Source organism: Sphaerodactylus townsendi, linkage group LG03 (assembly GCF_021028975.2).
Source record: "Sphaerodactylus townsendi isolate TG3544 linkage group LG03, MPM_Stown_v2.3, whole genome shotgun sequence".
Taxonomy (NCBI): domain Eukaryota; kingdom Metazoa; phylum Chordata; class Lepidosauria; order Squamata; family Sphaerodactylidae; genus Sphaerodactylus; species Sphaerodactylus townsendi.
The window spans coordinates 143,608,526-143,626,136 of NC_059427.1; the positions used below are offsets into that span (position 1 = coordinate 143,608,526).

General features: G+C 48.6%; 1 protein-coding gene across 4 annotated transcripts in view; it reads left to right on the plus strand.

Annotated features, from left to right (window-relative positions):
- Positions 1-17,611, plus strand: part of IL27RA (interleukin 27 receptor subunit alpha) — a 43,363-nt gene that overhangs the window by 4,449 nt on the left and 21,303 nt on the right. For 2 of the 4 annotated variants that reach the window (XM_048492269.1, XM_048492268.1), the window contains exons 2-7: positions 1,874-1,955; positions 5,204-5,330; positions 10,931-11,097; positions 13,120-13,274; positions 14,453-14,606; positions 15,946-16,025. In XM_048492269.1, the coding sequence (XP_048348226.1) occupies positions 1,889-1,955; positions 5,204-5,330; positions 10,931-11,097; positions 13,120-13,274; positions 14,453-14,606; positions 15,946-16,025 (750 nt within the window). In that variant the 5' untranslated portion in view covers positions 1,874-1,888. Of the gene's footprint in view, positions 1-1,873; positions 1,956-5,201; positions 5,331-7,370; positions 7,405-10,571; positions 10,768-10,930; positions 11,098-13,119; positions 13,275-14,452; positions 14,607-15,945; positions 16,026-17,611 lie in introns of those variants that run through there. The other 2 variants (XM_048492270.1, XM_048492271.1) reach the window with 2 other exon arrangements.

Here is a 17,611-nt window from a genome sequence, read left to right on the forward strand (position 1 = left end):
AACAATTGCTGGACAAAATGTCCTTTAACTGCCAAGAGCAACGGCTCTTCTAGTATCCTGGTCACAAAATATGCAGCAGAGATCCTCTTCTTGACGCTGGTTTGACCTCTTTCGTATCCGGAAAAGCATGATTTGCAAAGTGCCAGTTTAAAGGCGTGTGAGAGTGAATATGTTGGTATGACAAACTTCAGTTATTCACCATTAACTAGCTGTCGGTTTAATGCAGATGCCTTCCCGTTGCTTAGGAAACCTGTTAAAAGGAGAAAAAATAGGCCCGGGATTCTTACAATGAGAACTTTCTTGTGTTCTCAGGTCAGGTGGTGGGGAGGGGGGGGGGAGTCCTCTGGGATGGCATGCAAGGGAAAGGAGGAAGGGGGAGGGTCCCGGCATCTGGACATGGCCCACCCACCCTAGTGGGGGGAGGGGTGGCATGCAAAGGAAGAAGAAGAAGAGGAGGAGGAGGAGGAGGAGTTTGGATTTATCTCCCCCCTTTCTCTCCTGCAGGAGACTCAAAGGGGCTGACCATCTCCTTGCCCTTCCCCCCTCACAACAAACACCCTGTGAGGTAGGTGGGGCGGAGAGAGCTCCGAGAAGCTGTGACTAGCCCCAGGTCACCTAGCTGGCATGTGTGGGAGTGCACAGGCTAATCTGAATTCCCCAGATAAGCCTCCACAGCTCAGGCGGCAGAGCTGGGAATCAAACCCGGTTCCTCCAGATTAGATACACGAGCTCTTAACCTCCTATGCCACTGCTGCTCCGTGGGAGGGAGGGGTGGCATGCAAAGGAAGGGGAGGGAGGGGGAGTCATACACACAATGGAAGCCCAAGTGTGGGAGAAAAGAGGGGAAATTTCAAACATAAACTAGAAAAGAAGAGTAACAGAGAATAAAAACAACCTGGAGGGGGCATTGGCGAGGACTGCTCTTATTTCTGCTTCTTAAACGTGACCTTTTCAGCGACCTAAAGGCTAAAGGTTGCAGGGAAGGCTGAAATGATGAATCGAGAGAAGGTGTCCATGCCCATTAAATGAAGTGGATTCAATCCAGCATATTCTTTTAAACTGTCAGTTCTACTCTTCTATACGTAGTATTTATATTACTCCACTTCTTAAAACAAAACCTAGCCTACCTGCAACACACATAGTATTTTACTTACTAAATGATCGGTCCCCTGAAATAACTCTTAAGGTTGCAACTTTCTTAGCAAAAGTAATAAACAACAAATGCTACCAAAAACCTGAGCTTAGGTAGTTATATAAGTTATAAAAACACGGGCTTACATGTGATTTTATAAAAAGATAACCATGAGCCGTTCCTGAATGTAATGGATTTTAATGGTTTGACGCCAAACAATGTATCATATATCCGATGTTTTGTATATAATATTTTATTACAACCTGGATATTAGACTATTTTTGTACCTACGTACAGAATTATTGTTTGTAGAGATTTTAACTTATGCCTAATAAAGGTTTTGTGGTTGTTGTTGTTGAAATGATGAATCTGGAAGGTTGTTTGTCAGCAGTCCAACTAAGGCAGGGGTCTTCAAACTATGGCCCTCCAGATGTTCATGGACTACAATTCCCATCAGCCCCTGCCAGCATGGCTAAGTGGCAGGGCTGATGGTAATTCATGAACATCTGGGGGGCCATAGTTTGAAGACCCCTGAACTAAGGCAAGGCAATTGTGTAAGAAGCAGGGGCGGGGAAAGGGGTGGGATGGGGGTGTCCAGTGCTTTGTAGGCTGTGGTGGGAATCTCTGTGTTGGGAATCTCTGGTCCATGGTAAAACCTTGACTTCCTGTTTGCAGTTTACTTGGTGATGCGCCCTGGCTTCATCCTGATAATCACCCCATCCCCGTTTCTGATTGATGCAGGACACGTCCAGCGCCATGAAAAGCCAATGGAACACCGCTTGGCTGCTGCTGCTGGCTTTAAAGGCCTTTGGGCTGAAGGAAGGTAAGGGTCTCCTTTCACTCCCCCCACCCCCCGTTGGCAACCTTCCACAGTTTAACTCTAGATTATGGCTCCCTCCCTTCATATATCTGCATTTTTCAGCCCGAAGGAAACATTTCCCCCATGCTGTTGTTCTACAGAGGTGTTTTGTGTGTGGACATGGAAAGCACTGGAAGCTATGGGGTTTCCTATGTATGATGGCCCAGTTGCGTGATGCTGCTTCACAGCGGAAATGGGGGTGGGGGTGGGGGCAAGAAGGCTTGGTGGAGATTAGACCCAGCTTCCCAGGTGCTTTTGAGGCACACACCTTTTAGGACAATATCAAGGCAAGTCATACAAGAGTAAATTCAACATTATGTTTTTTAAGAAGCCAGAGCCCAGCGTGCATATGCAGCCCTCTGCCCAAGGGGGTGGGGAAACCGTGCTCTTCTGGGGTCATTTTGGATAGTAGTAGTAGTAGAAGAGGAAGAAGCAGCAGAAGAAGAAGCAGCAGAAGAAGAAGAAGCAGCAGCAGCAGCAGCAGCAGAAGAAGCAGCAGCAGCAGAAGAAGAAGAAGAAGAAGCAGAAGAAGAAGAAGCAGCAGCAGCAGCAGAAGCAGCAGCAGCAGCAGAAGAAGAAGAAGAAGAAGAAGCAGCAGAAGAAGAAGAAGCAGCAGCAGCAGCAGAAGCAGCAGCAGCAGAAGAAGAAGAAGAAGCAGAAGAAGAAGCAGCAGCAGAAGCAGCAGCAGCAGCAGCAGCAGCAGAAGCAGCAGCAGCAGCAGCAGCAGCAGAAGAAGAAGCAGCAGCAGCAGCAGCGTGCGGCTCCTGCTTGCCATGCCAGGCTTAGGAATAAACGAGTGTGCAGAGCTTTGTTTGGCTTTTGTTGAGATCAGCCGCTGCAGGAGGGAAGGGCGCTTGGCAGGATGTGCTGTGTGACCGGAGACCGGAAGCAGAGAGAGAACAAGAGCGAGCAAGCAGTCAGCCTGGACTGCAGCAGCCCGGGCTGAAAAGACAACCGAGGCAGCCGGAAAAGGGAGAACCTGAATTCCGGGCCTTAGTGGGAGCAGGTTCACCCTGCTTTTCGCAGAGCAACTTATGAGAAACAGTGCATCGTCGTGCAAATGCAGTTTCTGCTGGAGGGAAATGTTTGGAGCCTCTTTGCTTTTGGAGTTTGGAGTTTGGAGACTCAATGCCTGGCAGCTGTGAAAAAGGCAAACTCTATGCTGGGGATAATTAGGAAAGGAGTTGATAATAAAACTGCAAGGATTGTCATGCCCTTATATGAAGCCGTGGTGCGACCGCACTTGGAGTCCTGTGTCCAGTTCTGGTCGCCACATCTCAAAAAGGATATCGAAGAGATAGAAAAAGTGCAGAGAAGGGCAACGAGGATGATTGAGGGACTGGAGCACCTTCCTTATGAGGAGAGGCTGCAGCGTTTGGGACTCTTTAGTTTGGAGAGGAGACATCTGAGGGGGGATATGATTGAAGTCTATGAAATTATGCCTGGGGTAGAAAATGTGGACAGAGAGAAATGTTTCTTTCTCACAATACTAGAACCAGGGGGCATCCATTGAAAATGCTGGGGGGAAGAATTCGGACTAATAAAAGGAAACACTTCTTCACGCAATACGTGATTGGTGTTTGGAATATGGAGGGGGTGATGGCCACTCACCTGGATAGCTTTAAAAGGGGCTTGGACAGATTTATGGAGGAGAAATCGATCTCTGGCTACCAATCTTGATCCTCCTTGATCTGAGATTGCAAATGCCTTAGCAGACCAGGTGCTCGGGAGCAGCAGCAGCAGCAGAAGGCCATTGCTTTCACATCCTGCCTGTGAGCTCCCAAAGGCACCTGGTGGGCCACTGCGAGTAGCAGAGAGCTGGACTAGATGGACTCTGGTTTGATCCAGCAGGCTTGCTCTTATGTTCTTATGTTCTTTTTCCATTCTGTGTTCCGTCCAGTGGCGTACCAGACCAAAATGGTGCCCGGAAGCATGACCCCCCTCCTGGTTCCTCGTACCCTCCCATCCGACTCCCCGCCCCCCACTTACAGGAGCCAGCAGGGAGGCCAGGAGAGGCGGAGCTCGAGGGCGACTTGGACGGATGCAGTGGCGGCAGGCCATCTCCTGGTCCGACCTGCCTACAAGATGCCAGCCTGGGCCACCTTCTGCCGAGACCAGCCTCCACTCCCTGGCCTCCCTGCATTCTGGCTCCTGCCCTCCCAGGAGGGCAGAAGCTGGCCTGCAGGGAGGCCCGGGGTGCTCAGCAGTTCAGGTGGGCGCCACAGCGGTAGGCCTGCTCCTGCCCTCCTCAGGCTCCTGGAGTGGGGGGGAGCCACCCTGCGGCCACGGCAACCAGCTGGGCCGGCGAGTGCACCCCTACATGGAGGGTCACCGCACCGCGGGAGAGGCTGGGTGTGGGGCCCTCCAGGTGCCCCCCCACATGACAAAACGGCATGTCCCCATTAGTGGTATGCCACTGGCTCCATCAGAGAGGTCCCTGCAAGCAGCCACCCCCTGACCTAGGCAGAGAAGGCGGAGGCTCTCAGGGCTGGTGAGGATGCGGGTCAGAGTCAGGGAAACAACCAAAGCGGGGGCAGATGGACGGGCCCAGGCGGAGCGCCCTGCCTCCAGCTGCCAGGGGATCGGCCCAGCCTTTTAAAGTCTGCAGGCATTTTTGGAAGTCTGACGCAGTGGGGCGAGCACAGCTGCAAAATGGCTGCTGCAGGAGGTGACGCCGGTCACGAAATGGCTGCTGCAGCTTACCTTCAGTCACATGCTGACAATCCTTTTGCTGTGGTGGTTGCTGCTACCGAAACAACTTCTTGAAAAATCTGAACAATCCATCCACAGTCCAGGGTTGCTACACAGAAGCAGGCAACGTCTAACTTCTGTTCGTCTCTTGCTCTGAAAACTTTATGGGGTTGTCGTAAGTTGGCTGTAACTTCTAAGGCAAAGGCAGTGGTGTAGTGCCAACGGGACAGGGGGGCATGATGCCCCAGGCGGAGCTACAATGGGGGCGTGGCGGGGGGGCGTGGTGGTGCTGTGGCAGAGGCACGGGGTGCGTGCGTGTCCCAGGTGCAGTTCCCTCTCACTCCACTTCTGGGCAAAGCCGACATCCATCTCCCTTACAGGGTTGTTGTAGTGACAGTGCTATTTTCTTCTTCTTCTTGACTTTTTGTCTCACCATCAAAACCTCTTCTGGTGAATGTTCATAGTGATCCCACTTATTTGGAAGTCCATTTGGAAATGTCTCCCTCTCGCTCTCTTTGCAGGTCATCCCAGAGGCTCCCTGGGCCTGCAGTGCCATTTGCTGTTACCCCGGGAGGACATGAATTGCAGCTGGTCTGCGCAGTTTGCCAACTCCCCCCATATCCTGTTCTTCTACCAGAACCTCAATATGTAAGTACAGTGCTGCCAGGGAGCCAGTGACGTAGGTATAGATTTATTATGGGGTGGGTTTGGGGGGGGCACCCCCCACCCCCTGGGAGCATGGCCACTCCCCCAAGCCTCGCCTCAGTACTTATGAAAGCAGCTGTCCAAGGCTGGGGATGGCAGACTCCCCTGTCCCGCCCTCCCCCCACCAGCTGGACTCCCAGCCGGCAGCCCCTTCTGCCCTCCTGTCTGGGCGGAAGCGTAGCTAGGGAAAATGGGGCCGGTGCAAAATCTGAGTTTTGCGTCCCACGCATGGGCGGCCGCTGTGATGCTGGAATCCACCCCCAAACAGCATCACTTTCAATGGTGTTTAAACTAGAGAGCCCAGATTCTCCTTTTAAATCCACCTTAGAGGGAGAATCTGGGGTCCCCGGTTAAAACAACATTGAAAGTGATGCTGTTTTGGGTGTGGATTATACATGCTGACATTCAACATCAAATCTACTAAGACATAAGTACATACATGACGGGGGGAAAAAACAAGACCTAAAACACAGAATCTATCTTATCTGTCTTTCGGATAACGACATATTGCTCATCTTAATAAAACTTATACATATACATTGGGGGTGACTTCCCTCTATCTAACCTTCAGCGTTTTGTTATAATTATATGGTTTGTGACACACAACACATTGTAGCTCATCCGTTACTATATTTTTTTCATCCATACACACATTCCAATACTCAAGGTGATAAACTAATTTAGCACTCTTATCTATATCTAATATTGGCAGATTATATCTACTTTTAACGTAATTATCCCAACCCTCCCGTTTATTGTATTGTAACTTATGAGAGTTTTGTAGTTGTGTTCTCCCTCTTATACGTTGCGATATTTGGTCTGCCGTGCTTGTTTCCTGCACTTTATGAATCCATCTATGGCAGTGATTCCCAACCAGGGTTCCGTGGTACCCTGGGGTGCCGTGAGCATGTCCCAGGGGTACCGCAGCAAAGCTACCGGCCCCCCTCACTTTTGGATATGAAGCTGGCCCAGGGGGCAGGGCCTGCCGCAAGGTCAGCAGCCAATTCCCACCCACCCCCGTGCTTCCCTTCACCCTGGGAGGTGAAGGTGGGGGGGGGGGTGGCAAGCAGGGGCACTGGGAGGGGAAGGTGGGGGGAGGATGGCAGGGGTACCGTGAGATATGAAGAGTGAGGTCAAGGGTCCCGTGACGTCGAAAAGTTTGGGAAACACTGGTCTATGGTATGGAGGATTGCTGTTCGCCATTTTGACTTCCAAAACTTCAGTTGGAAGCTTCTGGCAGGGGCCGAGGGACCAGAGGAGTGGTGTCTCTGTTCCGCGCTTCACAGGCAGTTCCAAAGATTCACTTCATGCTCTGCTGCACGGATCTCCTGTTCCTGCTCAGCACACCTTGGGAATAGCGAAAGGCCTCTTTACGGACTTTGCAGCAGCCAGAGAGGGGCCACGGTCCTCTTTTCTATCACTCTCTCATCCCCCCCCCCCCCCGGCTTTTTTGCATTCAAGTCAGCTGATTTATTGTTTGTGGATATATATTATTAGCAGACTTTAGCAGATACCAGTAAAGACCCAGTTACTAGTGAGTTGCTTTGTTTAAATGTTTACTAGCTAAAAGGGTAGGGTAACATGGAGAAACACAAGAAATACTATACTGTATTGTCGAAGGCTTTCACGGCCGGATTCAACTGGTTCTGGTGGGTTTTCCGGGCTGTGTGGCCGTGGTCTGGTGGATTTTGTTCCTAACGTTTCGTCTCCATCTGTGGCTGGCATCTTCAGAGGTGTATCACAAAGGGAAGTCTGTTTCACACTGTGTCTAAGTGAGAAGGGAGTGTTTAGTGTGGTATATTGTCCATGTCCCAGGGTGGGGAACCAATCATTAAGTGTTTGGGTGGAACTTTCTCTGCAAAGGTGTGGTTGAGTGCATTGTATTGCGGGTGGGGTTATCAGTCCATTTTTTAAGTACTGGGAGCCACGCTTTGCTAATTTTTAACGTCTCTTCTTTCTTATTGAAGTTGTCCTGGTGTTTGTGAATTTCAGTGGCCTCCCTGTGCAGTCTGACATAGTAAGCTTCTGAATTGTCCAGAATTTCAGTGTTCTCAAATAAAATATTATGTCCAGTTTTGTTTAACACATGTTCTGCAACTGCAGATTTTTCAGGATGGTTAAGCCGACAGTGTCTTTCGTGTTCCTTAATACGGGTCCGAATGCTTCGTTTTGTGGTTCCTATGTAGACCTTTCCACAGCTACAGGGTATGCAATATACTCCTGCAGAAGTGAGGGGGGTCTCTCTTGAGCTGTTCAGGAGATTGAGTATCTTATAACACTCTTGCCACTGAGAACATTGCAAGAAAATGGAATTCATGTATTTCATGCGTATCTTATGGTATTTAGGGCATACAAACAGAGAATGGTCAAGTGTTTCAACCGTAATCAGATCACAGGAACAAACTCATTTAGAACGTTCCATATTCTTGAATCTTCCCTCCAGCAGAGCTGATGGCAGCACATTACATCTTGCAGTAGCCAAGGCTCTCCTCTGGGTGGGATTAATCAGCAGGCGGAGATATGCTGCCATAATTCCACGCTCGCATGGGATTAATAATGTAGTCGGAGAACAGGTTGTCTTGGCTGCAAGAGTCAAATTATGAAAATCAAGATCCAAGAGCCTATTCTTAACGAGTCTGAAGGCTTCCACCTTTGTGAGCATAAGGAGTGATTCCAAGGGGAAACCAATAGCTTCAACCTTTCTAAAGATCAAAGTATACCATTCTGAAATAAAGTGATCTGATAGCAGAGAGGGAATATAACTATTGGATCCCACTAGAAAATGTATATGCAGCCAATATTTTATGGCCCTTATCCATGCCAAGGTTTCTAGAGTTGTTTGGCCCATCTCTATGCACAACGCAGCATAAGGCACACATCTAGGGATCCCCATTAGTTTCCGAAGGAATTTGGAATGTAATAGATTAAATGATTTATTTATTGCCGAAATCCAAACGGGGGAACCGTACAGTAGCAAGGAGCCAATCCTAGCATCAAAAACCTTCAAGGCAGCAGGAATGTACTGATTGCCTTTACTGTAAAAAAAGCGATATATTGCTGTCATGTTGGTATGTGCCGGGGTAGTTACTGCTTGTTGCTGTGAGGACCATGACAAATTATACCTATAGCAAATGCCAAAGTATCGGAAATATTTGACCTGCTCAATTTTGTGGCCCTTAATTCGCCAGGATGTGGGCTTCCAACTCTTAGCAAAAATGAGAACTTTAGTTTTAGCATAGTTAATCTGTTCTCTTCGCAATAATTAGCAAAACTGTACATTAGGCGTTTAAGGCCAATACTGGACAAGGACAAGCGGGGCAGATATAATCAATCAGTGTCACTACAAGGATGTAAAGCGTAGTGGATTGTCATCTATTTTCTGGTTTTTCTGTCCAAAATGTCTAAATCAGCTTGAGTCCAGTCAATGGTGCCAGCAGTATAACAAATTACAGGTATAGCCCAGGTATTTATGGCTTTGATAGTGTTTCCACCATTTAATTTTGTCTTCAATATTTTTCTAACTCTTTGCATATATTCTTTACTGACTGCAGTTTTAACTTGACCATGTTTGATGTCATGTAGTTCCAGAATGCCCAGGTACTTGTAGGCTTCTTTCATGTTGTTTTTGATCATTTGGCCATTGGGCATTTGAATTCCTTAACTGTTTTTGATTTTTCCTTTATTTATCATTATTGAGGCGCATTTTTCGAGTCCAAATTCCATTGATATATCTGTACTGAAAATTCGGACTGTGTTGGTCCATGATTGTATTTCATTTTAAGTTTTTCTATACAGTTTTAGATCATCCATGTACAAAAGGTGCAAAATTTTTGCACTGTTTTTCGCTGTTTGATACCCCATATTTGTTTTCTTCAGAATCAGTGACAGTGGGATCATTGCAATGACAAATAGTAAGGGTGACAATGAGTCGCCTTGGAAGATTCCTCTCTTGATGTTGACCCGTCCAAAATTTTCATTTCCAACCATTAAGTCAGTCTTCTATTTTTCCTGAGTTTTCTTTCATACTGTTAGTGGGATCGTGGCAATGATAAACAGTAAAGGTGATAGTGAATCACCTTGGAAAATTCCTCGCTTAATGTTGACTGTTCCATAGTTTCCATTTCTGACTGTCAGTTCAGTTCTTCACTGTCTCATCGCTTTTTCAGTGAATACTCGAATGTTTTTGCTGACACCAATTGTTTCCAGGCATTTCATGATCCAACTATGGGGCAGTAAGTCAAATGCTTTCTTGTAATCGATCCAGACCATATGCAAATTCGTTCTTCAATTCTTGCAGTTTTCTATTATCATTTTGTCGTATCAGGCGTTGATCTTTTGTACCCCTGCTCCTCCTTGGTTCCTTTTTTGCTCCACCGACAGGATGTTACAGAGGCATAGCTAGGGAAAATGGAGCCCGGTGCAAAATCTGAGTTTTGCTGCCCCTGTCCCCCATGTTCGTTTGTGTTCTTTGTATTTTTAAGTGTTTTTTCCAGTTTTCGGCCTGCAGGGGGTGCAGTTTTTAGGCTAGCAGCATCAAACTTCAGGGTGTCTTTAGGAGACTCTCCTGATGATACCAGCCAGGTTTGGTGAAGTTTGGTTCAGGAGGTCCAAAGTTATGGACTCTCAAAGGTGTAGCCCCCATCTCCTATTAGCTTTCATTGGGAATAATGGGGGATGGGGCACCCCCTTTGGGAGTCCATAACTTTTGGACCCCCTGACCAAACCTCACCTAACTTGGGTGATATCATCAGGAGAGTCCCCCCAAAACCCCCTGAAATTTTGGTGCTGCTAGCCTAAAAACTGTACCCCCTGCAGGCCACAAACTGAAAAACACTAAAAATACAAAAAACAAACCTGAAATTTTTGCTGCCCCCCCCCCCCCCCCGCCGCACGCTTGGTGCAATGCGCACTCCCTGGTCCCCTTGTAGCTCCACCTCTGGGATTGGCTTCCAAGTAGTCCAGGATGTTATCCGCTATTATTTATTTATTTATTTATTTATTTATTTATTTATTTATTTATTTATTTATTTATTTCTCAGTCTTATAGACCGCCCAACCCTTGAAGGGCTCTATTATGCCTGTGAGTAGTTTGAACAATGTGGACAAATATGCTGTTGGACTGTAGTTTTCAGGTGTTCGTTGTCCCTTTGGCCAGATCTTTCTGAATCAAGTATTTCTTCCCAGATTCAGCGACTTTGTCACAATCCAGCTGAGGCCGTCCCAGTGGTAACCGGCACGCTGGGCACCATCCTGAAAACACTAGGGCAGCACTTGAAACATCTTAAAATCAACAAACTCAACATCGGTCAGATTCAGAAGGCAGCCCTCTGGGATCCGCACAAATACTACGCCGATACATTACAACATCCTAGGCCTCTTGGTGAGGCTCGAATTGTAATGAAAAGCCAACATCCAGCTAAAGATCTGGCCGCTCTGATATCAAACAAACTTAAATAATAGAGCACTTGGTGCAAATTCACTCTCCCGATAGGCTGGTGTTGGCGGTGGCGTTGATTCATGTCTTGCGTTGCTTTCTTCCCCAGTGATCCTGACGAGGTCCACCGTGTGCAGGTGCCGCTGGGGCAGAACTGGCTGGTCATTGCTAGAAGCCAGCTGATGGTGGGGGACCGCTACCGCGTGTGGCTGGAAGTTCATCATGCAGATTGGATGGAAGAGTCCGAAAAGTTAACCTTCCGCCCATATGAGAAAGGTTAGAGCAGGGATGTCAAACTCATTTGGTACGTGGGCCGGACATGGCGTAAATGTGACTTGGTCGGGTTGGGCCCTGCCCGGAGGGGGGGGCTGCCTCGGCTGTCCCCAGACGGCATAAGGGGGGGTGCCTGGACTGACGAGGTGGATGCCATGAGGGGGCTTATTCAAACCTGCTAGCCAGCTGAGGCAACCCCCCTTGCTCCAGGTCTGGCCTAGAGCCAGGCAACGCCCGATAAGGGTGTGTGGTTTTTTGCCTCAGCTGGCTCACAGGCCTGGTCCCCTCGAGGGACCAGATCCAGGCTGCATGTTTGACACCCTTTAGAGAGTTAGAACACTTGTGGGGAGCCGTCCTTTGGAAGGAGGCTTGTGTTTCCAGACAGCCTTGCAGAGAAGTAAAAGAAAAGGAAACGCTGAGTGTAGTTACCCACTTGCACATGACTGTGGGTCATGAGGAATCTAGAGAGTGGATGGGAGGCCCAGGTTCCTGGAAGGAGTTTTCTTGATTTGGAGTCAAACTGGATAAGGTGCTGAGTTGCCACAAGCAACGTGCCACGTGGGCGCTCTGGGAACTGGGGAAAGGTCACAGAGCTCATTGCAGCTTGCAGAAACATCGGGGTACAGAGAGAGCTGCAGAGGTGGGATCCAGCCGGTTCTCACAGGTTCTCGAGAGTAGGTTACTCATTATCTGTGTGTGCCGAGAGGGGGTTACTAATGGGTGATTTTGCCCCATGATTTTTGCTTTAGTTACGCCCCTCCTTTCAGCAGTAGCGCGCAGAACTGGAAGCAGTCTAGCAGGAGGTGCACCGGCGTGCGTGGCAGCCTGCGCCTGCGTGAATTCGTTTCCCACCCAAGGACCGGCGCAGTGGCTGTGTCCTTGCCACAGCCCCGTCCAGGAATGCTCCGCCCCTGGAATGCCCGGCCACGCCCCCGTCATGCCCCGCCCATCCCCATTGGCGCTGCGCCACAGTTTGAATCCCACCACCATGAAAACCTGTTACTAAAACTTTTGGATCCCACCACTGGAGAGCTGGTCTTTTTCCCCCCACTGCCAGAATGAGTTAATTCATTTATTTATTTATTAAAAGCCACCTTTCTACCTTGCAGAGGCAGAAAGCAGCTTAAGCAACAATGAATGAAACAAAACCAATCAGGCACATAGAAAAGACCACAATTTAAATTTTCAGTTCGACCTGCCAATCAGTAGGAAGTAAATTAGTCAAATGCGTCCCATTCTTCAACGGCCTCTTGGAGATCAAAAGCAGGGGAGGAGACGTACTTCCCTGTGGGAGGGTTTCGCTATTGAGGGGGCTACCTCCAAAAAGGCCCTCCCTCATGTGCCCGCAAGGTGAGATACTTCGATTGATGCCCGGACATCCTCTCTCTGTGATCTTAATACTCGGGCAGGAACGTATGGGAGAAGATGGTCCTTTAGACACCCTGGTCCCAGGCCATGTAGGAATCTACACGGACTTATGGGAGGAGAGCTCAGGTGACTGACTAAGCACCTGTCCTATTGTGAGTATGTTGAGGTGAGACAGGTACCTGCCAGGCTGTGAGACACTGAAAGCTTTGCATCCACATGAGCGAGCTGATTTCAAACAGGGAAGAGAGGGAAGGTGTTTTGTGTCCAGCCCTAAGGCAAGGGCTTCAGTTCCACTGACGTGAACTTATACTGGAAGTTACAGAACGGAAAGGAAAAAGGAAAAGACAGTTTTCTGTAGCTACAGTTCACAATAATTGGTCTTTTCAAAAGTAAAAGTGTGAGAGATGTTCAAAACCTGGGAGTCTGGATCCAGATTAAACATTATAGGAAGGGGTTGGGTAATTTCCACCAGTTCCCGTTTTCCTGTGGTAACCCCCTGGTTTGCCTCTCCTTCGTCTCCTAGGAACAGCTTTTGGGGAGTTGCAGTGTGAACAGGTGGGAGGCAGAAGTATTTTGGGTGAGTGGAAAATGTAGCCTGGATCCATCCCAGGATTTCTGAGGGCTAAATGTCTTCTCTTCCGGTTTTACATCTTTCAGTGAAGCCCCTTGCTCCTGAGCTGGACCCTGTGGTGGTGAGTTCCTCAGGAGTTACGGTGAAATGGAAGACCCCCTACTGGTCTGAACAATTGTCTCATCAGCCCCTTGTCTGTGAACTTCGGTACAAGACCTCCAAAGATGCCGTGTGGGCCTCTGTAAGTTTGTTTCTTCTGCTTAATTTTCTGTTCTACAGCTGGCATTTTCTGGACTGGGTGACCAGCTGCCAGCTAGTGCCGGCAGATTTGCTGAAATTCCAAATGATCTCTATGCTTGGGGGAAATTACTGCTTTGGAGGATGGACTTCCTGACATTATACCCAGCTTTTCTACAGTGGAATCTGTTTTATCTGATGCCAGGATCATTCAGTGATTAGAGCAGGGGTCTTCAAACTCTGGCCCTCCAGATGTTCATAGACTATAATTCCCATGAACCCTTCCACTTGGCCATGCTGGCAGGGGCTGATGGGAATTGTAGCCCATGAACATCTGGAGGGCCAGAGTTTGAAGACCTCTGGATTAGAGTGTCAGACTAGGATCTGGTTCAAATCCTCAGTCTGCCATGGAAACTTACAGAGTGATCGTGGGCCAGCTGTTATCTCTCAATCTAACATACCTTACAAGGTTGGTCAAAGTTAACAAAAGCAGTGTTGGTGCCCATTAGTATTATTAAAGGCAGGGGTGTCCAACTCTGGCACTTCAGTTGTTCATGGACTACAATTCCCATCAGCCCCTGCAATTGGCCATGCCAGCAGGGGCTGATGGGAATTGTAGTCCATGAACATCTGAAGCATCAGAGTTGGACACCTCTGATTTAAGTACTCCTGTCACGGAAATCAGTGAGATTTAATAGTCCTTAAGTGTGTCTGGAGCCTGTACCTTCTAATTTTAAAAACTGTGTAAATAGGAGTTTAGTATCGGATCTCCTATCTGTATGAACAGCATGGAATTGTCAGGAAGATCCTGCATTACCAACTCCACCTGATGTGTGGATCCAGTGGAGGAGAGAAGAATGATGGATGCTCCCCATTGGGGAGGAAGGTGGGGTTCAGATGAAGTAAATAAATACGTAAATGTCATGGTTCTTCACTTGACCCCCCTAGCCCTGAAAGATTCTGCTGGAATGAATACATGGACATCTTTTAGGTGCTAGAAAGCGCCTCTTTCTTTTTGGCAGCAGTTGACTAGCAGAGCAATTGCTCTTTCTAGGCTTGATTGTCCCTCTTGGCACCAGAAGAACCCTCGATGGCTCTCCACTGTGAGATCCCAGCCTCTTCCTCCTTGCCCGCCCAACACTGTTTTGTCTCGACTCAGTCTGTTTTCCGTTTTGTTCCCAGCTGGGTGTGGATCACGTTTCTCAAGAGGGCCATGAATTTGAAGACCTGGACCCATTCACTCGGTACAGCGTGCAGGTCCGTTGTATCCCGGAAGACGGACAAGGTACCTGGAGTGAATGGAGCCCTCCTCAAACCTTCAGAACCCCTGAGGCTGGTGAGTGCAACCCTGGAGAGTCCTCGTTCTCGTGCAAAGGATAGGGGGCTGAATCAAAGCCGGCACACAAGACTGCCAACACGTGGTGCATGCTTGGAGATTATGTTATCTATGAAGACATTGTGCACCCCACCTTTCCATCAAAAAATCTTAGGGCAGGGGTTTTCTGGACTGAGTCTGGGGCCCTTAGGTTGATTGTGGAGACACAGGTCCCCTAGAGCAGGGCCCCATAATCTTTTTGAGCCTGCAGGCACCTTTGAAATTCAGACACAGAGCAGTGGGCGTGAGTCACCACAAAGAGAAGAAGAAGAAGTGTTTGGATTTATATCCCCCCTTTCCCTCCTGCAGGAGACTCAAAGGGGCTGACAATCTCCTTGCCCTTCCCCCCTCACAACAAACACCCTGGGAGGTGGGTGGGGCTGAGAGAGCTCCGAGAAGCTGTGACTAGCCCAAGGTCACCCAGCTGGCGTGTGTGGGAGTGCGCAGGCTAATCTGAATTCCCCAGATAAGCCTCCACAGCTCAGGCGGCAGAGCCGGGAATCAAACCCGGATTTCTCCAGATTAGATACACGAGCTCTTAACCTCCTACGCCACTGCTGCCGCAAAAGGTGGGGACAGTCACAAAATGGCTGTTCTTCAGGAGACAACCACAAAATGTCAGGGATCGAGATTACATGTAACTCTCATAGTAGATCTTCAGCATTTCACACAGAAGCTTTCTTTAGGAGGATGCCCTTGAATCTACACAGGCAAGCAGAAACCCTACTGGCTGAAGTCCATCCTAAAAGGACTTGGTGGACATCAGAATAAGTATCACCAGATATCCGAGAGCAGTGACCCTCAGCGTGGCACCCATGGGCACCATGGTGTTTTCTGATATGCTTCCTAGGGCTCTCTTGCTTCTTGGGTTGAAGATAACATTTAAGCCATCTTGAGTGGAACGGTAAACACAGGACCAATCAGGATGCTTCCTGCCAGCTGCCTGGCTCAGCGCTTTTCCCGGAGCAGGTACCAGAGACCCAGATTTGTTGAAATTGCTGGGCTTGGAAACCTCAGACAGAGTGCAGAGGCAAAGTAAGGATGTAAGGGGAGAGACGGTCCTTCAGATCTGCCCTGTTTTAGCACCGTCCACTGGACCTTGAAAGAGTTTACAAAAGCGTCTGTACCACAACTGGGGATTGATGCAAATTGGGGGATGAGCTTGGAATAAACAGATCGCACATGGTTCTAGTCCTTATTAACTCGCTTCTCGTCTGTACTGTTTTTTGAGAACACCTACGATAGTCCTCCATTTCTGATAGCTCTTACAAATCACCCCGTGCCTCTCTGTTGCCCTCAGCCCCATTGGGCCAGGTCGATGTGTGGCGGAGCCGGAACCTTTCAGAGAATGCGGAACCGAGACTCTACCTGCTGTGGAAGGTAAGGTGGACTCCTGTGGCCCGTTCCTTATCTGCATCTTTCTTGTGGCTGAGGCCCCAAACTGGGTCAAGGGTATACATGGGGGACTTTCAAGGGTGAGCCAACGTGACATCCCTTTCATGAGCTGCCCCATCAGGCTACCTTCTCATAGCATTTTGGAGCAAGCAGGGTGTGGAAGAAGGCGCTTAGATATTCTGCTTTTCGCTGCCACCAAAATATAAAGTCTTTCTCCATAGCCCACTCAGACTGATTTTTCACGGTCACCACCCTTTGCTGGGGAACACACACAGACACAGACAGAAATAATAAACTGGAGAGGTTTATAAGATGAACACAAAACTCAAACTTTTATTGCTGGCTTAACAGAGGCTTCTCAGGTAAACTGGAGAGGAAATAAGCGTATTGGTTTCAGAGAGAGGTTTGTTTAAGCTTAACGGTTGCTGAGTAAATTTGTTTTTAAGCTTAACGGTTTCAGGCACTTTACTTCAGTTACACAATGTATGAACACTCGCAGGTGTCACTTTACTTAAGATGTTACTTCAAAAAAAAAAGATGTTTCTTAAAAGATGTTACTTTAGAGGTTTTACACTCTCTTCAAAAATAAAGTTTTCAGTCCGCTGTTCCTCACCACAAAATAAAACACTCAGTCTACGCCCAGTGGGATTCAGGCATAACAGCCTCTCTCTCCCACACTCCCAAAATCTGGCTTCTCTGCCACAGGAACTGGGCCTCCCAAGACTGATGTTAAATGTGTAGGACAGACTTTCAGACTTTACAGAGGTTTCCCTCAAAACAAAACAAAACAAAACACCTGAGGGCGGACACACTCCTCCAAACTCAGGGTATTTAGTTGTTCTGAATAGCCTCCAGCTATTCCTAAACCACAGCAGTGAGAGATCTCTGCGGATTCTCTTCACTCTGCCTCAAAAGTACCCGAGGGCACACCAGCTCCTACAGAGCCACAAAGTCCGAAGACTAAAAAGAAAGAACCCTTCAGCACTAGTGCTGACAGAATTTATAGCATCTGCTTGTTTTTTCTCTGGCCAATCAGGGCTGGCCAGGGCTTAACTCTTTCAGGGGGTGGGTCCAAGGATAAGTGCATTTCGTCACACAGGGCTTCTCCTCTCCCGAAGAAAGAGGAGGAGTCAGCAGAGTGTAGAAGAGAAGAAGAGTTTGGATTTATAACCCGCTTTTCTCAGTTGTGGAGATTCTCAAAGCGGCTTGCGATCTCCTTCCCTCCCTCTCCCCACAACAGACACCTTGTGAGGCAGGTGGAGAGTGTTTGGAGAGAACTGTGACTGGCCCAAAGTCACCCAGTGGCTTCAGGTGGAGGAGTGAGGTGGGAGGTGTAGTGGTTAAGAGCAGGTGCACTCTAATCTGGGGGACCAAGTTTGATTCCCCGCTCTGCCACTTGAGCTGTGGAGGCTTATCTGGGGAACCAGATTGGCTTGTGCACTCCAACACATGCTAGCTGGGTGAGCTTGGGCTAGTCACAGTTCTTCGGAGCTCTCTCAGCCCCACCCACCTCACAGGGTGTTTGTTGTGGGGGGGAAGGGAAAGGAGTTTGTATGCCCCTTTGAGTCTCC